The sequence below is a fragment of the Vanellus vanellus genome (genome assembly GCF_965231255.1).
Source record: "Vanellus vanellus genome assembly, chromosome: 8".
NCBI lineage: Eukaryota > Metazoa > Chordata > Aves > Charadriiformes > Charadriidae > Vanellus > Vanellus vanellus.
Window position 1 is genome coordinate 27,175,253 of NC_138913.1, and position 22,906 is coordinate 27,198,158.

General features: G+C 42.5%; 1 protein-coding gene across 2 annotated transcripts in view; it reads right to left on the reverse strand.

Annotated features, from left to right (window-relative positions):
* Nucleotides 1-22,906, reverse strand: part of DGKD (diacylglycerol kinase delta) — a gene marked incomplete at its 5' end in the record, with an annotated part of 58,898 nt that overhangs the window by 13,106 nt on the left and 22,886 nt on the right. For both annotated transcript variants that reach the window (XM_082487289.1, XM_082487290.1), the window contains 14 exons: nt 67-195; nt 979-1,140; nt 2,995-3,268; nt 3,423-3,522; nt 3,622-3,716; nt 4,276-4,360; nt 5,108-5,247; nt 5,986-6,094; nt 9,273-9,435; nt 9,959-10,061; nt 11,143-11,268; nt 11,831-11,937; nt 12,820-12,952; nt 13,797-13,901. In XM_082487289.1, the coding sequence (XP_082343415.1) occupies nt 67-195; nt 979-1,140; nt 2,995-3,268; nt 3,423-3,522; nt 3,622-3,716; nt 4,276-4,360; nt 5,108-5,247; nt 5,986-6,094; nt 9,273-9,435; nt 9,959-10,061; nt 11,143-11,268; nt 11,831-11,937; nt 12,820-12,952; nt 13,797-13,901 (1,831 nt within the window). The remainder of the gene's footprint in view (nt 1-66; nt 196-978; nt 1,141-2,994; nt 3,269-3,422; nt 3,523-3,621; nt 3,717-4,275; nt 4,361-5,107; nt 5,248-5,985; nt 6,095-9,272; nt 9,436-9,958; nt 10,062-11,142; nt 11,269-11,830; nt 11,938-12,819; nt 12,953-13,796; nt 13,902-22,906) is intronic.

Below are 22,906 nucleotides of genomic sequence, written 5' to 3' on the forward strand. Positions count from 1 at the left end.
CCTGTGCTGCTGTCACCCATACTCCAGTTGGCTGCTTCAATGGGAAGTGGTGGGTGTTACACTTACTTGGGTAGAGGATTTTTGTGTTCAGCATTGGCAAGTTGTCCCGGTTTCCTGTCTGGGGAGGAAGAGATGCAGAGCTGCCCAGCGACAAACTTCCTTTGTTTATTAATCTTTCGCAAGGAGACTTGGATGCTGTAAAACACCACACAAACATGGCTATTGACAAACATAACGCTGTGATTCAGACCAGCACATAGCAGCAGAGCCCAAGCAGCAAGACTGGGTAAGGAATCACTCAACAGCAGAACACTCTAGCCACCATAAAACAAAGAGTTGACAGAACCAGTCATTAAGAGACAGAGATGTGGCATATGTGCAGCCAGAAAACCTCACAGATTGGAGGTACCAAAATGCCCCATGCAAATATGAGAAATGGAGATGAGAAAACGCTGGTGCCAGCAGCACAACAGACAGGGTATTTGGCCCCCAATCACTACTCAGATAAGTTCCAAATATATTTACAGTGATCTGAGACCTCTAACAAACTACTCGCATAACGCACTTATTAAAGCAAACTGGCTTCCATTCTCAGTCATCTGCAAAGGACAGCAGGGGCTTACAGGGAAACGTCATCAGGTAGATGACATGAAAAATGCTCAGGACTGTCCTTGTCGAAGCACTGAAAGCCAAGAGAACCCAGATTACTGGCTAAGGTGCAAGAAAATTTCTGAATTCTAGGCTCCATATGCTAAGATCATGGACCAGCCATCAGAGATGTAGCAAAAAGTGGGGTGTATGATGCACAGGCTAGAGCATAGAAACGTGCAAGGGCTGGCATCTGAAGAGCAATCCTTCAAAACTTAGGAAAAAACAGAACTTGGAAGGTAATAGACATAACACCTCCCTCACTTTTTACAAGTAACAGAATTGTAATTCGCAGGCAAGAGCTGTACGGTGGCAGCCCTGGAGCAGTACCTTTCCGCTGGCTCCTCCCTTTGGACACTCCATAGCTGCTGCTGTGTGATGACTGCAGGGAGATTTTATCCTCGTTCCTCAGCTCCTTGCCCTCTTCAGAGGCTGAGAGGCTAAGGAGGAAGCCCTCTTGCTCCTGGGTCTGGGCATTTTGCTCATCTACAGCTGTAAGGAGAGAGAAAGTAGGCGAGTGCCTCACAGCTCTTCCAGCACGGAAAACCTCCCACTGATGTAAACAACAACAGGATGGGACTCTAAAGGCCCTGATCCCTTAAAGGAAAGAACAGGAATAACAAAAAGCTTTCCTATATCATTTGTCTCAACTAAGCTCTGCTCTGGAGAGCCTTTGTAACTGGGCTGTCTTAGCCTCCTGTTTTCTTTGCTGAGCTCTTTAGCAATGAGGCTCTAAACAGAAGTGTCCACACTACAGGTACTAAGCCTTCCTGAGATGTAGACTGTGCTACAGGTGATGGACTTCCATTTATTTGCATTTAGATGTTGCCAGAAATTCTAACCAGATGGACAATGAATGATAAATTTAATTTTCTGTTTGCTTAATCTGTACTGGGGCAACAGGACAAGCCACTTGAAAAGGGCACTTAGACACATATAATCAGGAGGAAGAAAAGAGCAGTTGGTATAAAACAATACAAACAAAGGAAAGAATCAGATTACATACTTTAGAAGAAGAAAAACAGTTTGGAGAAGTTGAACAGATACATTTGAAACGTAACTGGAGTTTGCCCAAAAGCTGGTAAGAATTAAACACTAGCATGTTGCCTAAAGAAATCAAAACTTCCTCCGCATGTAATCAATAGGCCTTCCTCCCCAGCAACCCCTCACAGGGGACAGCTCTGTGAACAGCCCTCAGCTGATCTACCAGCTCACTGCCTCTGCAGGAGGACGAGCCCCTCTTCTTCCACTCTCTTCCCCTCCCTTGTGCTGACTCTGAAGTTCATCAAAACTACCCACAAGGCAATCCAACTCTCTAGCCCAGCAGAAATAGAAACTCTTCTTGCTGGATTAAGCAAATTGGTTGGGCTCCAAAAGAACTCCAAACAACATCAAACTGGCAAAGGTAAGCAGCAGCAAAATAGGGCAGCAGTGAGGTCAAGACCTCTACTTCACCAGAAACAGGCTGTTTGCTCAACTTCCATCATCTCATCTGACTTTGCCTGCAGGATAGGTTCTATACAATACTGCAGTGCTGGAAATCCAAGCAGCATTGCAATGACCTGTAACCGACTACGTAGCTGTTCATAGCGCACATTTAGGTGCGCACGGACATCACATCTGCAACTTCAATGCTTTTATCTCCAGTAATAAGCTGTTAAGTACTTCCTTTGGTCTGAGTTTATGACTAACGTCTGGGAGACTGACGCCTTTCGAAGGAAATGAAACTTTGAGCTATGTGTGTGAGTGGCTAGAGAAAGAGAAGGGTCAAGATGTGGAGAAGAGGGTCACCTGCCTAGGAAGTTACATCGGAGCAGAACGGATTTGCATCTGGGTGCAATATTATAACATTTTCCCAGTGACAAAGCTAGTTTAAGAAATTCCTGCCCTCTCTTGCAGTTGTGCCACTGCACTGTTTTGCTGGGCTGTACTATAAAGAGATTTCTGAAACAATCCAAGTTAAAATACTTAAAATACTTTCTTCCCAAGCATTTTCAGATCTGTTTTACAGCAAGGCCACACAAACAGTTGCGCTGACACAATTGTGGTATGGGTGGGGACAGACAGGAAACACAAATGAACAGAGTGTGGGAGGGCAGTAACTTCCTAAACCAGCCCTATGGGAGAGAACATACCTTGAACTTCAGGCTCATTTACCAAGCAATGTTTCAAACAGGTGGGCTTGGCAGAGATGATACTGAAACCAAACAGCCAGGCTTACCGAATAGCTTCTCTAGCTCAGGAAAGCTGATTTTAATAAAGAACCCTACTCCCCTCTGGAATAAAGGAAATCTATACTTCTCAAGAGCCTGTAACAAGTCACAAGCAGGACTCCTAACAGGTTACCTTTTTCTGCATGCTCTATTATCTGACGAATGGCTTTCTTCAAGCTGTTGGCTCTCAACATGAGCTGTTCTCGGGGGCGAAATATCTGGGGCCGTGCAGTACATGATGAGCCCACTGACCGATCGCTAGAAGAATCACAAGCACTGCCTGACCCATCACCATCTTCGGTTTCCTCTGCAATGGTGGGAGGAGGGTTTGGCAGAGATGAAGATGCTTGAGATTCGTCATTCAGTGTCTTCAGCAATGAGTCCAGCTTCTCCTTCAGGACAGAGCACTACAAGGCGAAGAAGAACATTTGAGTAGAACTAACAGTAGGCTTGGTAGCTCATTCTTTTCGTGCTTGCTGAACTGCTGCTGTCCTAGTTCTCTGAAAACAGAGCAGTTTTCCACTTCAGAATTAGAAACCCAAACAATTTTTCCAATTTTACCTTTCTGGCCATGACCTCTGATTCCTCTGAGCTTTCTGTTGCTTTCTCGTAGGCTTTCCCTACTCGAGCTACAAAATCCTTCACTGTCTCACAAAGCACCCTAGACAAAGAACGTAGTGAAAACAAAGTCATGCGAGGATTGTCTCAGGATCTTCACAGTGCAACTTTCACTTAGAGCAGTTGTCCTGTAAGTACTCACTTGGCAGAGGAGATGACTACTGAGTGTTGGTCAGAAGTCAGAATTTTGGACAAATGGGCAGCCACTGAGTCTTCATAGAAGAGAATCTTCTGCACCTGGTGATAGTCAGAAACAAGCCACTGGGGTGCTGCTTCCCAGTGTTACAACATATGCTGTGTAACCCCGGCTCCCCAGAGAGTACCTATCATTCTAACAGGTTCTATTTGCCCTGGAAAAGTTCTGTGGTCCAGGGCTCAGTTACCCATTGAAGATATGAATCTGATAAAGAAACTAATTCTGAACCTAGAAATCATCAGCAGTGCAGTTCTTAGAGTCTCTGATTACCTATGGATCTAAAATTGTTTTTTTTACTGGTCTTAGGACTGCCATGCAGCTTTCCACGATTTCAGTAACATGATGTCATGACAGCAGATAAAAGTTGATTGTTTCCTCTCTGTCCTGTTCCAAAGCATTTTCCTCCCATTCCCCATTCTAGTTGTTGACTCTGGTAATCCAACCTCCATCCTTCTCCACAATACTTCATTGATTTTGTAGCTCCTGCTTCACCCAAGTCACAGCTCAGGCCTGCTCCATTTGCACTCAACCACTCCCTCCTATCTTGTCTGTTCTGAGGCCATTGCTCCAGTCCCCTGCCCTCTGTGTCTCACGAGGTACCTCAGAATCCTCACTGAAATCTTCAGTGACTGTGGAAGTGGAGGCCTGGCGAGGGAGTTTGGTTTCATACACCATGATGCTCCACCTGTTGAAAAGGAGACATCATAGCTGTCACTACAAGGCAGATGATTTCCTCCTTTATCCAAAGGCTAACATAACAAGTTAAAACCTCAAGCAGAACAAACTGCACTTTGGCAGGGGCATGACTGATGTAAGGAAGCCACAGGGTTGCAATGGAACTGCAGAGGGGCTGAACTGGGGGAAGAGGAAAGGACGATACTATGAACAAGTATCCTACAGCACAAGGACCTTCTCTGTACTTCTTCCCTCTCTCACAGAAAGTCTATGGGCGATACTTGATTCAATGTAACAGATGCCAAGATGCAACTCTAAAGACAAGAAGCATTTTTAAATGTTCAAAGATATATAGGCGATATCAATACTAGGGGTAAAGATGTCCACTTCTGCATTCAGCTTTCATTTCTATGCCAAACTCAAGATAAATTAGTTCAAATTTACCAAGAAAAGAATTAGCTTAAAAAAATAAATCATGACTGTAAGGCTGTCAAATCCAATTGACAAGAACTCTGGAACACAAGAGAGGACACTGGACATCAGACAATTTCACTCATTACTATTCTGCAGCAGTGACATAGAAAGACAGACCGCCTTTTCTTGCTAAAGGGTGACAGAGGATTATCAAAGAAAAAACATTAACTGGCATTAGTAAGAAGTCCAGCAGCTAGGTAGAATCAAGAACTGCCCAGTTCTCCTGGAAGGGTACTTTCACACAACTATTGAACAGGGAGGGGTGTTAGTGATGGTTACTCACCTGTCCAGCATTTTGGTACTGGCCCTCTCCAGCTTCTCCAGGATCTGCGGGAGTTGGGTATCATCATCACAAGCAGACCCCCAGCCTAACACACGGGCAAGGTCATTCCCTGTTCCCAAGGGCAGCACTCCCAGCTGGCACTGCATCAGAGAGAACATTCAAATGGGAAAACACAAGCTACAAACAGCCACAAGTAACATGACCAATTCCTTACACAGACCAGTCACTGAGAAACAGGTAGTCCCAGGGGGAGGAGAAAGTAATTGGGTGGGCCAAACAGCCAGAATAGCATGCAAGGAAGGAAAAATTTCCTCTAAAGTTGTTAATTGAAAGAGAAGTGTTTTACAGCTAGGAGCATCTTACTAAAAGTAACCCCTTCTACAGATATATTTATTTAACCATGAGGTGGTGCTATTGCTTTTCCTGTAAAATTAGCGTAGACATCTCCAAGACAAAATGGAAACAAATTAAACACTGCATAATACCTCTACACCAAAGAAGTTTCTGTCTATCCCAGGACACAGAAACACCACCACAAGAATTAAAGGGAACAGATGAGGAGCACTACCCTTGTGGAACTCCCAGTTTTCTAACTGCAGCTCTTTCTGAGTGTAAGTCTCTGCTGGCAATGGAGCAGGAGTAACTCAGAGCTACTCCAAAAGCAGGATCTTGTAAGAGGGAGTTGTGGGGGAGCAACAGAGATAGGAATAATGAATTAGTCCAGTACAGCTTCTCGCAAAAACTACTGCAAGAACACTGCTGCGGTAAGCTATAGTCCTGGGGCAAACTATGTCTGTATGATCAAAAAAAGTCCTCTTCAACCCATGCTGTCATTATTCCTTCATTCTTTCATCCAACCGAGCTCGATGGGCAGGTACCTGCTTGTGAAGATTGAGGCTATCAATTTCGGAGAGAACCCAGCCAACACTTCCATCCCCACCGCAAACTAGAATCCGGAAAGTGTCAAATTTCTGGAATAAGCGTAAACTACAGAGCCGGGAAAGAAAAAAGCAAGAGAGAACAACAATCAGATATTAGAGAAAGAAACAATAAACAATTCCAATCTAGACAATAAACATGGCAGATTTGCTTAAAGCAGGTTCTGATTTCGCAATGAATATGAGGCACTGTCAGATTATAGATGAATTTAAATGATTATAAATAAGGAATTACAAATACAGCTAAGCAATTTACAAAGGCTGTTCACTACAGAAACATGTCCCAGATATACTCCTCTACTAAAGCAGGGCACTTGTCTGAACAGAAGAGGAAACAAGCATGAAACAAGCTCATTATCCATTGAATTAATTCATTTTTGCAGATTTGCTGTGTTCAGCCTAACACTAGTTATTTGTCACTGTTTGGAGTGCTCTGATGTCACTGCCTTCACACTCAAGGCCACACCAATTAAAGCAAAGCTTGAAAAGTGGGAACTTTATGTAGTCATTCTGTAAGCAGACAACTGTAAGAGGATGTAAAGCCCCACAAGTTTTAGTCCTTCTTCTGGGAAAGCAACATAAATCAATGCTCTGGCGCTTTGTCTGTCCTGCAGGCAGGCAAACAACTTATCAGCAAGACAAGTGTGAATTTCTCTATTCACCCTTTGTAGAATGTTAAAAACAACCTCTCCTTAAGGTGTTTAAAACTGTGCTTCTTACTGAACATTTTCCAGAACTACTGCCTTCTTTTATTTTGGTTTTGTATATATTTTTTTTTTCATTGTTACCTAAACAAGATTTACTGTAGTACATGAAAATCCTTACTTCTTCAAGCCCTGTTGACACATGAAAAATGTCTATAAGAACTGACAACATCTTATGGTACAGTTTGACTGGCACCACTTGAGAATATTTAAATTATTAAGAATCAGCCTTTACCATGTACCAACGTTTCCTTTTTAAGAACGCAAACAAGAGCAGCTGTTTTAGAAGTGTGCACCACAGCTTGAGAAAATAATTGATTCCCTCCCTTCCCTTCTCTCCTGCTTAAAAGCAAGATTCCTCTCTACAGTCAGTCCAACTGGGGAGGGGAAGGAGAACACTATTTAATTATAAAAGTTTTCTATAAATTATTTATCAGCCAAACATATTCCTTGGGGAGCATGCTGCAGTTTTAACGGCCAGTGTTTTCCAATGCACTATGGCAAGAAACCAAAATGGTTCTCAGGAAAGCAGAACTTACTGGTCACTCATCCAGGAGTGGACACTCCCAGATTTAGCACCCTTCACCTGCAGGTCTTAAGTCTCTGACTTTGAGCACGGTTAGAAAAATATGAAGGAAAATCACCTTGTGTTGGCACTAACTGTAAGAAGCACCTGTTCATGGCAAAAGTTACTCAAATCCAATGCAACCAAGAAACATTTGGAGGGAGCAAACTGGAGACCAAATTATTATTATTTTTTTAAGAACAGAGTTGCAGAAATACACTAAAGATATTTATTCCACAAGGCTCACTTTTTTTTATCCATAGATATTCTAGTATAATCTGGTAAACAAGCCTGAAATGTCATCTATATCCCAGAGCAGAACCAACTTTACCAAAAGCATTCATAAGAGACGTTTTCCCAATATTACCATAAAAACTTAAAGAGATGGAAGTTTCGCATATTTTCCAGGTAAGTTATTTCTAGATAAATCTCATTTTGACAACGCTCATTTGCTATCTATGACATTTGTTTGTTCACTCGATTTAACTCAAGTTAACTCTTGTTAACAGTACATCAGGATGCCTGCTACAAGTCTGTTTGCTGACAAGTTTTCTTCTGGATTCAAGCTTCCCATGCTTGGTCTTCTTCCAGGGCAGCGTTTCTGGAATTCCCCCCAAACCGCTCAAGTTGTCCTGCTGTTACTGGTGAATGGAAATAATAACTTTTTTCAACAACATTTTTTGTTTTAGCTAATCAATAACACTAAACACAGAGAGGGGAAAACCCCTCCAAACTTCATATGTTTTCAGTCTTCTCTGAGGAATAGGTTCCTTGATATATTTGACACTGTCCTGCACGATATCCTTGTCTCTAAATTGGAGAGACATGGATTTGACGGATGGACAGCTCGGTGGATAAGGAATGGGCTGGACGGTCACACTCAAAGAACTGTGGTCAATGGCTCGATGTCCAAGTGGCAAGCAGTGATGAGTGGCGTTCCTCAGGGGTCGGTACTGGGACCGATGCTGTTTAACATTTTTGTTGGTGACATGGATGGTGGGATTGAGTGCACCCTCAGCATGTTTGCCTATGACACCAAGCTGTGTGGAGCAGTTGACATGCTGGAGGGAAGGGATGCCATGCAGAGGGACCTTGACAGGCTTGAAAAGTGGGCCTGTGCAAACCTCATGAAGTTCAACAAGGGCAAGTGCAAGGTCCTGCACGTGGATCGGGGCAACCCCAAGCACAAATACAGGCTGGGGGGAGAACGGATTGAAAGCAGCCCTGAGGAGGACTTGGGGATGTTGGTGGATGAGAAGCTCAACATGAGCTAGCAATGTGCACTTGCAGCCCAGAAAGCCAACCGCATCCCAGGCTGCATCAAAAGCAGCGTGGCCAGCAGGTCAAGGCCTCTACTCCGCTCTCGTGAGACCCCACCTGCCGTACTGTGTCCAGCTCTGGGGCCCCCCACATGAGGAGGACATGGACCAGAGGAGGACCACAAAGATGATCAGAGGGCTGGAGCAGCTTTCCTATGAAGACAGGCTGAAAGAGTTGGGGTTGTTCAGCCTGGAGAAGAGAAGGCTCCAGGGAGACCTTATATCAGTCTTTCAGTACTGAAAGGGGGCCTACAGAAAAGGTAGAGAGGGACTCTTTATCAGAGAGTGTAGTGATGGGACAAGGGATAATGGTTTTAAACTGAAAGACAGTAGATTAGGTATTAGGAAGAAATTCTTTACCCTGAGGGTGGTGAGGCTGCCCAGGGAAGTTGTGGCTGCCCCATCCCTGGAGGTGTTCAAGGCCAGGTTGGATGGGGCTTGGAGCAACCTGGTCTAGTGGGAGGTGTCCCTGCCCATGGCAGGGGGGTTGGAACTAGATGATCTTTAAAGTCTCTTCCAACTCCAACCATTCTATGATTCTATGACTCTGTATTTGAGGATGAGCTTATAATCAAATAAATCACTCGTACTTTTCTGGTATTTACAAGGAACGTGTGCTTCCATAGAATATCTGCTTACCCAAGGTGAGGTCCTCCATTCATGAGGTCAAAGACCTGGGCTGGATTCAGTAGCTGTTTGAATCTTCGTAGAAATTTTACACCTTGGTTGTCTCCACTTTTTGAGTTGACAAAGACCAACAAAGGGCTTGTGCAAGAAGGGGGACAAGTAGCTTTCCAGAAACCTGTCAAGGAAAAGGGAAGGGAAAGGGAGGAAAAGCCAAGAGATGTGAAGCTGCCCATGGAGATGGAGTGAGAAAAAAACAACACCCCACACCCCTGCACAGCTATGAAGAAGCTAATACTTTCCTTGTGCTTATGGCACTCACTGGGTAAACGCCAAATGCACACAGCCTGAATCCAGCACGAACCACACCTCATGCTGCCAAATGTCACACTTATCTCCTAGCAGCATGCCAAAATTTTCAGCTTCCCCAACCTTCCCAAACTGCTTCTGCAATATAGTTGTTCTCAATAAATTTTAACAGCTGCAGCTCAGCAAATACTGACGTTACAGGGTAATAAACTGAATGCAAAAGCAAAGCAAACAGTTCACTGCCATACTTCAGCAATATCTTCCAGTCTGGAATTACAGCAACATCAAAAAACAGAATTTTCAGTTGACAGAGTCTGGCATTAACAGTGTTAGCTGAAGGCACTGTAACTGAGAGGAAGAGAAAGAAGGCACTACTTACCAGCAATACTTACCATCTGAATCAATGCTGTTAAGAGCAGTAGGAGGAATGACAGATACTTTGCACAGCCCAAGAGGGCACTTGTTTGGCAGCAACTCTTTACATGCTGTGTGTACCTGAAAACACCAACAAAAGATATGCATTCAGACTCTTTTGGGCACTGTAGTATAAACCAATAAAGCCACCCAACTAGAGGCTGTAAAGGAAGGGTAAGAAAGGAATAGGGGGGGAATCCAAGGAAATGTCAAACGATGAATTTATTTTAAGAATGATCTAATCAGTCTTCTACTAATTCTCCTCCTTCCATTAGTATGTACTTTGTCTGCCATTTGAATTTATGAGACTAGCACTCCGAGTGCTGAGATGACCAGGTAACAGATTACGCGACCTTAAGAGCCCTCAAGCATTCTGCTTTCAAAATTCTAGCCTCAGTTGAGAGATCAAAAGTAGCAACAAAAGTTGGAAATTCAAGAAAACAAGAAAGCAAAAAATAAAGCAGGAAGACATGAGGCACATAAGAGGGAAGAGAAGAAGGAATGAATAAAGCCACCAAAAAAAGGAAACCCCAAGTAGAGTACGGCACTTCAGTCATTTCTGGTACATGAAGATTGCAAGACAGAGCATTTGCTTGGTGTTTGAGCCCTCACCCCACACATTATAAACACATGTTTTGTTATAGTTCTTTTATTAAAATTATAGACAACTGGAAACAGCAAGATCTGCATCACTGCAGTGTTTAAGCAAGAGAAACCTATTGCAATGGGAAGGGGAATTATTACTATTAAAATAGCTTAGTATTCTTTATCTTCTTTTTTTGTTGCGCCTTTTCAACTTGCAGAAATGACAAATAATGGCTCTTTAAAATCCAAAATTTCCCATGCCTGAGGCATTGATCCATATCTAGTGTAATTAGATTCTTCTATGAAAGCTCACTATCAAAAGAAAATGAGCTTGCAGAGAAGTCAGATACTTATTTTAGGTCTTTTATGCACGACAGTGATACTTTTCAGCAGAAATTTAAATTTTTATTTCTTGCAGGCTGTTTATCATCTGGAGAAAGAACAATAGAGTCCTTCATGGCAAATACTGACAGCATGGTTAGAGATTTCATTTTAAGTAAATGTTGTTAAAAGAACACACCAAAATGCTGATCAAAGACTATCCTTTTACCGAAACGGTCATGTTTATTCAACTCACCATGGCTTTGCACCACAGGCAGCGCCAGTCTTGCAAACGTAGGACACTGCCACAGGTTTTATCACACACTGTGCATTTGGCACTCACGGGCAGGTTTCCTTCCAACCACTGATGTGGCATGGATATCTGCAAACAGTAGAGAGGAAGAAAAGCAATATGGACTTCCCAGAGTGCAACTTGAAGAGCGCAGGATGCACTGTGGCACTTAGACATACAGACAGGTAAATCTTTATACACACTGTTTAAGGACAGCAAAATCAATTTCTAGAAAACACCTGAGGACCTCTTTTGGCATTTTACATCACGCTCAAGCACAAAGAGACCAGGTGACTTGCCCTAGGCTAGTGTCAGGAAACACTGATTTAGATCAGACGTCTCATATGCTAAGGTACTGTTCCAACCACTCATTTGTTTTTCTTTTGCCAAAACCCAGACCAGGTTCCCCATGCCTCCAATCATTTAACCTCAACTTCCCCCGGTCCATAGCAGGAGTTTCTTCCTATTACGGAGTCCTTGCTACGCTGTTGGACTTTCCACGCAGAATCTCATGCTCTGACAATAAAGGCCTTTCCCACATCGTTAACACACAAAGGCAGAATCTGCCATCTGTACAGTGAAGAAAGCTGTAGAGCACATGCCAGTCCTTCCACATCGAGATCAGGCTAGAAGAGTTAAGACTAATGCCTACCCCATCTTCATCCTCAATGATATCCTTCCCGATAGAGGCTAGAGTTGTCCACTTGCAATTATTGGTTGCCCGCACAGCACACCGCTTGTGGGCTTTAAACTTGCACACTAGAAAGGAAGAGAAAAATATATTAATCCTGCCCCAGAACATGTAATGTGGCAGCCTGTGCAAAAGCTTTCCCAAGTGACCATATTTGGCTCCAGAAGAAAGCATGGGCACACACTACCCTTGTTAGCACTGCCAAAACTATCAGCTCTAAGGTATGGAGTAAGATGAGCTAGCTGTTAATTCTTGCCTTGTCACTTTTGCCAGTTGCTTGTACAAAGCTAAGTTATCACCTTGTTAAATTCGACATGATTTACATAGTCATACACCCCTGCATCCTTTTACACAGTGTGGGTGTAACCTCACTCAAGCTAGAAGTACGAGCTGTGCGCAGCCAGGCATGTCTGCTATGCCAAAGCTGAAAAGAATAACTTCCTAGCGTTCAAACACTTAACAAGAATGGTCTTACAAGTACGATTATGCTTACGAACACGAGTATTCTTATGAATATTCTTTCTGATACCTCAGAAGTGCATATCTGTTCACTTCAGAAGCACGATTTTAATAAGGGATGGCAGTATTTGGGTATATGGCAAAAAAAAAAAAAAATCAGCTATCTTACTATTGGGTCCAACACTAGAACCAGCATGAAAACATCATCACATCTATCATCCTTTTACAAAATGCCAAGATCCTGATCTTGACTTCTGCAGGAAAATTCTCTGTGAACTCAAAGAGATTCAGCAGCGAAGGGTTTCAACGTCAGGTCCAGAAAAGACCTTCAGTTTCATACACAGCCTGTGGCTCTCTCAAGTTTATTATGCATCATTTTACTACATCTTTTTGCAGACTGTTAACAACATTCCTCTTAAATTATCTCTGGAACATGGCACTTAGCTATAAAGATGATGCTCCCGAAACAGGAGAGAAGAGAGCACGCTTACCTTCACATGACAGCCCATGTGATGTGACTCCAGACAATGCCTCCCGACACACGTTGCAGTACGTTGGCCGAGCATGTGAGCAGGCGTACCAGTTATGCATCCCTGAGAAATGGTCCATGCTGTACTGGGTAGACTAATAAAATAAATGTATTACAGCAAAGTCTAAAGTAGAGCAACAAGACGTTTTTTTTCTTAAACAAAAATTTGCACATAGCAGTCAGGAAAGGCAGAAACAGAACACTTTTACTAGTGAAGAGTAGGCCACGTGCAGTTTATACATACTAGCTGTAACTCAAGAAGGTCTTTAAGCCAGAAGAGACTACTTGAAGAAGCAGCCACACCTTCGTCCCTGCTCCTGTCCTACCTCCCATCCTTGTCTCACTCCAAGTGTGTGTAAGGAAATGAACTGGAGAATTTATCTGCTGGAGAGTTGATCCTTCCCCTCCCCATTTTTTTGTTGGATTAAGTTCTCAGCAAGATCAGTTCCCTGACCCGGTTTATTGAATAGCAGAGGAATGCTTGTGTCAGCATAAGGGAGGAGACAACAGGGAGACAAGCATCAGAGTGGGGAAAACACAAGACAGGTTCTTTTGGTGGCACTGCTGGTCTAACTGCAGCCCCAGAAAGCAAATAGATGCACTGAAGTAGGCAGAGTAACAAGCAGGCAAGACGTGAATTAGGACAGGGAAGATAACTGAAGAGTGAAAAGACAATGGGACAATTGTGTTTCATAACCTACCCATACTCCGAAAAGTGCTCTCAAAGTTACCAAGGGAGAATATACAAAGCCACAAGAATTCTTTGGAGAAACACTTCAGTGTATTTGGGATAGTTTTTACAGAAGGCCTAACACTATACCCATTATAGTCAATAAACCAAACTTCTATTAACTTCACTGGAAGCTGACTCCAATCTCAAAACAAATCGTTAGTTAGGAGAGGAGGCAGAGAGTGCAAAGGAACACATTCTCCTCTTACCTCAAAATGTTCGCGGTTTTGTACAGTCTTCAGTGCTGCAATCCAATCTTCCATCTCTTTTCTGTTATCAGCACAAAGGATAAGCTTCCGACATGGAGTGATAATCTTAAGAGTGAGAGAAAATGAATAGTGTGTATTCTGGGCATGTCAGTGAGAGACAGCAAGAGAACACGTTATCACGAGGACTCTACTGAAGCTATTTTCAGAGGCACAACAGAACAGTTATTTGCACCTTTCAACCATTTTTCTCTTCCATTGTAAGGCAAATTAATTTCTTCATAAATGTACAGAACCACAGAGATTTTAGCTGTCATTCCCAATACTGAACCAAGTAAAGAAATCTCTCGGGCCCAAATAACAGCACAACACAAATCAAGCACAGAGCAGTAAAAGTTAATATATTACATGTGCAGAACTTGCACAAGTTTTTTTTTAAGTATTTAATGACTTTTAAAATTGGCAACAACATGAAAACATTTTGTTAACACCATAATACACCATTTTCTAGCAATTAATAAATTAGATAACATGCTCTGTAACATCATACTAAGAACCTGTTTAGAGTCATGACAAGCGGGGAGGGAAGAGGGGAGAAATCAAACACAATAAGCAATCTAGAAGAGAAATCACTGTATTTTGAACCCTTATGTTTCCCGAGGGCTTGTTCTACATTTATTACATAAAAGATATTCCAACAAATGTTCCACTAGCAGCTTGAGGTTGTAGTGAGTTTGCCTTCCTCTGAAAATATTCTCCCCAGTGTATTTCTACCCCAGGCTAATTCCCATGCATTAGTTGCTCTGTGTTAAGTTGTTCGGTGTTTTAAGAAACCAGCAGAAGACATGTAGGGCGGCCGAAGCTCCCCTCTGCCCAGGAAGGCAGGCGTCTCTGTGTAGCCTACCACCAATGCTCTCTCCTTTTGTCAGATGGCGGCAGCAGAGAGAAATAAAAGCTCCTAGCTCTTCAAAGGACGTCTGCTGTCCACAGGGCTGCCCATTCAGCTGGGGTCCAGACTTGACTATAAATCAACATTTATTCTTCCCAAGACAAAAGACTTTCTCCACCAGACTGTAGTTATCTTATCCTACTAAAGCTGTCTCCCTATGAACACCTCTGTACTGATTTCCATCCAACTGACTTCTTAAATTAGACCAATATTGAAGTGTTTGCAAGATCTGGATTTAAGAGAAGCTGCATTAAGGTTGAGCACCACTAACAAAAATAAAAAGGCTCACCTTTATGTCAACTCTAAACACTTCCAGCAGCCCAGATTCTCCTGTGCCCCTCTACATTTTGTACATGAAAAAAATTGTCTATATCATCTGCTTTTCCAGAAAATTGTACCCTAATATCCGAAATAACAGATGAAAACAAACTAGGATTGTGTCAGGTTGACAAAGCCTGTGTGGCTCTAACAAGCATGCAGCTGAAGTTTTATTAAGGAACATTAAAAAAACACACACATCACCCTAACACATGATCCCTGTTAACTACCATTTTCCAGTCTGTTTCTCGCTTCTCTCATTACGATTCATAGAACAGATTAAAAATAAAAACCTCTGAAGTTGATATTGAACTGCAGCAGAGCATCCACTAAGAAATGTGCATATAATGCCAGCAAAAAAGATACGCTTGTAAATTTCTGCTTTAAGCTCTTCAACTTTCAAAATATATTTCTTTTCATAGGATAGACTGCAGCAGTCACCTGCAATAACACTAACTTTACCCAGAGGTGTTACCAATACCTAGAAAAGGGCACTACCGGCACATTAAGTAGACAATGGAGCTAAATACCTTTTTAAAGCAAGGACCGGCCATTAATATTAGCAACACAGTTTTGGCATGGAGCATTCTATCTTGGACAAAATCACCTGATCTGTATCAATTGTAAGCAAACAGAAATAAATATTTACAATTTTCTAAAAATAAAACTTTGAAGAACTCCTTCTCTCTTCCCTGACTTTTCCTTTAAACAGTTTCAGCTCTGATAAAATTTATTGCCAAAGAAGGTAAACACAGGAGTCTTTCTTTTTCCTTGGGAAAGTGAAGTGGGTGATTAACTGTATTTCCATCAGAAACTCTGGTACGTAAGAAAGGCTACCCTAGAGAAACCTTTTACAGAGCATGAAACACTACTGCAAAAACCAGCGTGAAGTTAGAGAAGAACAAGCAGCATCTCTGAAGCCCTGCTAAGAGGAAGCAGCTTTTTCCCTGGAAGTAAACCCAAGTTCAAGTAATTTGTTCAGACAACACAGGGCCCCACTTTTTTCTGGCAGCAAAGCCAAGAACATCTATAATTGCATATGTGCAACAGTACTCTATGTAAAGTCCAAACATCCCAGGACGAAGCATCCAAGGACCTTTCATCGCCTTAAAACCAGCCAGTTTTCATAAAGAACTGTCAGTTGATTCAACAAGCCACTGGCACAATCTTGGGCAGTGGGGAAAAATAATTTAAAACAGTTGGTAAAATTAATTTATTATCATCATGATCCCATTTCAGAAGACTCCTATTCAATGCTGTCCCTTTTCCTATTTTCCTCTTTTTTTGAGGGGGGAAGGCAAATGCAAAGTACACAGTATCATTTTAAAATCACCTTGGAAGACACGGTATCTAAAAAATTGGCATAAAATACAGAAATGCAGACACTCCATTTGATAAGAATTAATTTCCGAGGCTACTGATTTCCTGGATCACTGGAGAGACTGTCCAATATAGAAAATCACTAATTCCTCCTTAAGTCACCTACTGCATCATCTTAAAAAAACCCACATTCAGCGTTGGACAATCCTCTGTTCAAAGAACAAAGTTAAAGTTTTTCAGACAAGAGGATAAACAAAGAGATCAAGAAGCTTTTCATACTTGAATCATCCAAAGAGTCACAGAATTAAAATAAAGGGTCTATTGTGTAACTACAACACTGCAAATAAAATGTAACTTTGTGCAAGTTAAATTTATGAAGAGCATTCCCCATTAGTCAGTTCTAAAGCAACATTTGCATTGGGATTTAGTGGTATCATCAGAGATGGGAAATAAAAGAATACAATCTCAAATCTCACTCCTATTCTAAGGAGGACAAATTGGGACAATTCAGGCTTCTCTGTGAAGGACAGATAAGATTTTAATGTAACCAGTGTAACAATTCTTTGGGGAAATTAAGAAACCATACAAACCTGTTTTTCTGATTAACACACAGTGGTGTTACAGTTAAACATTTTAATGAGGATAATTAGGAATCCAGAAACACATTAATAGGAACACTTCCTTCACAGAGTGGTTCAACAGTTCTCACCTTCCACGCAGCCTCACACACCCCCCCCAGCCCGACAGCGGGTACCTCACAAGTGTAAGACCTGCCTGCTTTCCCTGCGCTGCAGGCTGCCGCTGGTCTCTTACCTGTGCAGGCTGATGTGCAACAGGCACACCACAACATTGGTCCTGAGTACGGGCAGAACCGAGATTAACAGAAACATCCTCTCACTCACAGGGAAAGAAAAACACTCATTCTACCACTTTTACCTCCTTCTACTCGAGACAGTAATTTCACCTCCAGACATCCACCTGTTGAAGGGTACTAATAGAGGGAGAAAGGCTATTACATACACTGCACTGTCTAGACGAGACCGACGATCAATCTAACATCTTGCACGGAAAAAAAAAAAAAGTCATTCTTGTCATCTCCAAAAGAAGCCACAGCAATCTCCCCCCTGAAAATCTGTCCTTTCCCAGCCAAGGAGTCTGGGGTGTTTGCTCTCAGCTACAGCTGCAATGAGCCAATGCTCTGGAACACGAGGCTTGGTTATCCCTGTTGGCAAACATGGCTAGAAATGAGCGTGGTCCAGCTATTTTTTATGTTCCGGCTACAGCTTTTGACTAACATCCTGGAACAGTATATTCCACAGGATGACGACGCACTAGGTGAAGCAGTATTTCCTTTTATTTGTTCTAAATTTACAAAGCAGTAATGTCATCCAGTGACCTCTTGTTCTCATATAAATGGAGAGCACAAAAACAACGATCTGATTGCTTTTGAGTTAGGATGGGGGTTGCTTTGCTAGGAGTTAAAAAAAAAAAAACCACAATAAAAAGTTTTAAGATTTATTTATAATCTTAAATATTTTGGCCTGTTTGGGGATTGGCAGAACTCTGAGTGTTCCTGCCCTGAAACAGCTCAGAATTTTATCTAGATATGAGCAATTACGTAAATTAAAAGTGTTTGTTCTTCCTAAAAAGGGAATATTAAAAGCTAACATACTTTTCTGATCCTAAATGTTATTGAACTTTTGGGTGTGGTTCTTTAGATTTCACTCCTTACTAGGAACCTGATGCCCATGTGCCCAGAGCTCACCATGTGGTAACTTTATTGAGACCTAACACTGAGCAGCAAAAGAGCTCAACAACAGGGAAAAAAAACGCCAATCCCTCTAAGTCAGTCCTGAAAAGGTGTAAGAATGGATGGGAATGGCAGGAAGGCTTAAAGACGTTTCAAATCAGGACACAGCTTAATTTACAAACACCTCACTGTGTATAAAATCCCAGAAATATCTTTTGTGGGAATTATGGTGACAATCAACTACCCACCAGATCACCCTTTTGCAGACAGTTACGTGACCTCTATGCAGATGGGCCATCTCAAATCTATCAGAGAAACTCAATTTTCAAGCTTGGTCACTCTAAACCTAAAAAAATCTAAATCTGAAAAAAGCCATACCTTCATTGGCTGTCTTGGGCAAATACTGATGCTCCCCTGACAATTCTCCAAAATTTAGCTTCACCTCCCTCTGCCTCTTCCTCATACAGCACATGCCCTCTTACCAGCCGTTAACCCTCACCCCTCACATTGACCCACACTCCCCTGTCCAAAACTAACACCAGTTTACTGACATTTCAAATCAGGCCAGCTGGCAAACAACAGAGCCAACCAAAGAAAATTTCTCATTTCACATTCTAAAAATGGACTGGATGTCCCTGGATGTCCTTCCCCAATGAACAGCTGTGAATAATTGGATTAGAAAGGCAGCCCAAAAAAGACTCCTTATATTAGACCAACTTTTAAATAGAAATCTGCTATGCTTCACCCTTTGGTGTTTCGCTGGACTGAGCAACCTTCCTCCACCCAACAGCGGGAGCATAAACTTCATTCTCTGGTCTTGCTGCCATCAAAGACAACTTTACCATCTCTGCTCACTTCCTCTTTCAGCATTTTCTGGCTGCCCAGAAACTTCTCATCAAAAAAGTGACAGTCTGGCCAAACATGCATTGGGACCGTTTGTTATCAGAGTAGATCTGGTGAGCTCAGTGACCACAAAAGATGGCAAAACAAGTTAAGATAACACTGGCCCAATCACAGAGCTGCCTGAAGAAATGCTACGGAGCGAAACGGGGCGGGAGGGACATACAACTTTGCTAAATATAGTTTTTCTGATGTGACACATTTCTCGGAGTGGCCAAAAGCGGGTGCGTGAGAACACCTGCTCATTCTGACTGCTTCCTTTTACTCACATCCTGTTCAAATATAGTCAAAGGTGCTAGCCATAAATCCCCCAAAGAGGTCCTGGATTATTCCAAACAACTGATGCCTTGGGTACAGGGACAACAGGAATTTCTGGAGCTCAAAAGACCTAGGAACTGCAACTAGGAAAAATAAAATAGCTGTGAGAACAGTGTTGGTGCAGGCAAAAACTTCAGCTTGATCACATATGGCAAAGGCGGGGAAACGTCCACCCTCTGTAGCTAACTGCTACGTCTGCTTTTGTATACTGGAGTAAGCTTTTGTATCCCATGAACCCAAAAGGTCAGGAAGGAAAATTGGGTGAGATTATAATGAGGACTCAGCCATTTTATCCACTTCAGCTCCTGCTCCAGCAACAGTGGTAGTTAAACGAACACTGGTATACATTAAAACACCTGGCCTGCGTTTATCAGCAAAGTCACTATGTGTTTCAAACACCATTGCTGAACTCACAGGCAGCAAAATGGACGAAGTGTGGATTAAGCAATGCTACTCCCTCAGCAAATACACAAGGTTTAAAAGAGGACTGTGGAAAAGGGAGAAGAAAGGAAAACGAAAGTATGAGTTTCAGACTCAATCCAGTCCTTTACACTAAAAATCTTAAAAGCCTGTCTCATTGATGTCAGCTTCTGAAACAATCTGGAGCTGAGCATCATGCCCGCAAAGCCTTAAGACAGCAAGTCAGCGTGATTTCAGTAGGTGTCTATAGTTTGGAATCAAGAAATAATACAAGTATCAATGCTTAGACTCATGGGGGACCGAGGCTTGCCTTCCTCCACAGACAATATCCCTCTTCCGATTTGCAATTCAGCTTTCACCCAGTTTTGCCAACAAATTCAGTCCTGTTAACTCACTGCAGAGGTCAGTTAGAGTTCTCTAGAATTGCACTGATTCTCTTTCCTCAAAACCTGATGCTACCCTGAAGGGGAAAGAAAAAAGAAGCTTTTCATATGACACTGGAGGAATGTACCAGTTTTACATTTATTTTTATAGTGCAAGATCTTTATTTCCTGCTAAAATGACCATCTTCCAACTACGGAAACTCTCATTTCCACCAAATAAAACCAGTCATTAATGCTCTTATAGTTATACCAAATTCTGCCTTTTTTTTTTTTTTTTTTTTTTAATAGCAATAACAAGATTTTCCTCAAGTGCCCGAATCTCTGTTTGCACTATGCTGGGTATTTTACCCCCAACTTCCACGTGACTGTTTTACTTTAATTTTCAACCTGTAAAATCCAAGACAGCTCATCTGCATAGGAAAACAGGTACAGCATGCAATGTGGTCTCTTTAGGACCATTTTTATATTATTAGGTTCATTCATCTTGCAATATATACCTCATCTGCCAGGGGGTTGCACATTACAAGCACATCTTATCTGAGCACTGTCATTGGCACTTACCGCCGCTATGCTGTGCCCGCAGATCAAGTTCAGCTCATGCTGACCCTCCATCTGTGCTCTCTCCCACTCCCTATCTCCCCCCATGCTGCAGCAGGAAAGCAGACGAGACAGAGCATTCCCTGGGAAAATTATCATCTCTCATACCAGGGTCACATTCCTACATGCTTCTGGAAACTCTGTTCCTAAACAAGGCACATTCCTGTTCTTGGCAATTGGTAAGAGGAGTACAGACGAAGAGAGGATTTTAGGACTTTTGCAACCACTTAACATGTCAAAACCTAGAGTATGTAAGAACGTCTTTGCCACTGTTAGCGGGTATAAATGCAGACAATCCTGGTAATTCATGCATATTAATCACTAGAGATCTACACAGAAGTGGCACCAAATGGGAACGGACAGGGCTGCCATGCCAACTGCCAGAGCATCTTAGCAAAGCTCCGTTACCCACCCACCCTCCACTTCATGCAGCAGATGCGCACACACATCCCTTCTTCATCTGTTGTCCAAAGGATACAGTCCTGCCAGGAAAAGAGTTCCCAAACAGAACCACCCTGTTCAGAAAGGGCAGCACATTTGGGAAGGTAAAGGCTATTTCAGAGAAGCCTTCCTATTCGCTCAAACAGAAGCAAAACCATGAAGAACAGAGGGGCAGGTCAATGTTCCCCAGTGGTAGAGCTGCTGTCTCAGTGGGCTCATACACATCAAGGCTAGCAGCTAATAAATCACAGGATTGAGCAATAAAAGACCTTGTCCACGGTAGGAAAACGACCCGTTACTGACAGCTTATTGTTAGTAACAGCTCCTCACAGCCCCCTAACCCCAGCTGTGTTGAAAAGAGGCTGGTAGCTAGCACAAAAGGAAACTAACAGCTTTCAACGGCTTGATGAACCCAGTAGCTTTCCACACTAGGTCACCAGCAAAGACAAGTCCTGTTTCATGCACCACAACAGTGAGACCACCACAAGCACCACAAGTAGGGAGACCTCATTTCTGCAAATAATATTAGCAAGCCTCTCCCTGCTTGTCAAAATGACCAGAGTAAACATGTGCATAACAAGAAGTCTTTTCCTTCTAAAGCAACTCCTATGTAAACCTAAACGTTCTCAAATGACCTTCTGTTTACCAGAGGTTTTTCTACCTTTCTGTCCTCACCTGGGAGGGGGAGAAGACGCTGGCATCTGCAGTCTTGCTCAGGAAGGTAGATAAAGCACCATCGCAGCAGGAAGGTTACAAAGAGCAAAGAGATTATCAAACAAAAGCTCCTAGTGTTCAGGCACAAGGGCAATAACAGAGACTAATTTCAAAGCAGTAAACTTCCCTTTAGAGAAACAAAAGCTCTTCACAGTCGCCTTCACTTTCCATCTCTCTCTCTACCCCTCTCACAGTAAAATACATAAAGCCCAGCCTGACCTCTTTCTGTTACAGTAGCTTCATCTTTCTCAAAAACTCCTAGCATATTTTGGGGTCATTCTGTAACGTACAGTAGCAATTGCCAGATCTCTCCACCCACAGCAACTTCTTCCAGACTCTCTAACTCTTCTTCCATGGTTATCTTCTCTTCGATGGTTTTTCTCCAGATTTTTCCTTCTTTTGCGCAAGCAGAATAATGACCAGCTCCTGCAGAAGGCTGGATTAAGAGTCCTAAAAATCCTTGACATGAAAGGATTTTAAATGACTATTTTCACTGACTAACAGTGACTCAGAACGGTCTGTTTACCAAAGGGCCTTTTCTCAAGCAGAAAAAACTGCCCCGAAGTCTGGATTACAAACTACTAAAATAGCAAAGTATTTTGAAACTGCAGCAGTTCTGACAGGAAATGGGGACCGAACTGCACTTAATGAAGGGAGGGGGGAAAAACAGCAGAGCAATTCTGGACATGGCAATTCATGGCTCTACTCATATTTTCACTTGCTTATAAAGGAAATTCTGACAGCTGCCAATATAAACAGAGTAAGAGCACTAGCAGAGAGTGTACAATTCCTGAACGTGTATACACACATGGGTGTGGAAGAGACAACAACCCCCAGCAAAGCCTGACTTTCCAACGTGCACTCTAATTTTGTCCAATTTAGAGAAGAGAGTTAAAAAGAAGGAGGGAGGAATCATCCCTTTCACAAGTTCTTCTTTTCTAATCTTTCCCTTTTCCATACCTCCACAAGGCAATCCATGACTGCGTACAAAGGAGCGAGGGGA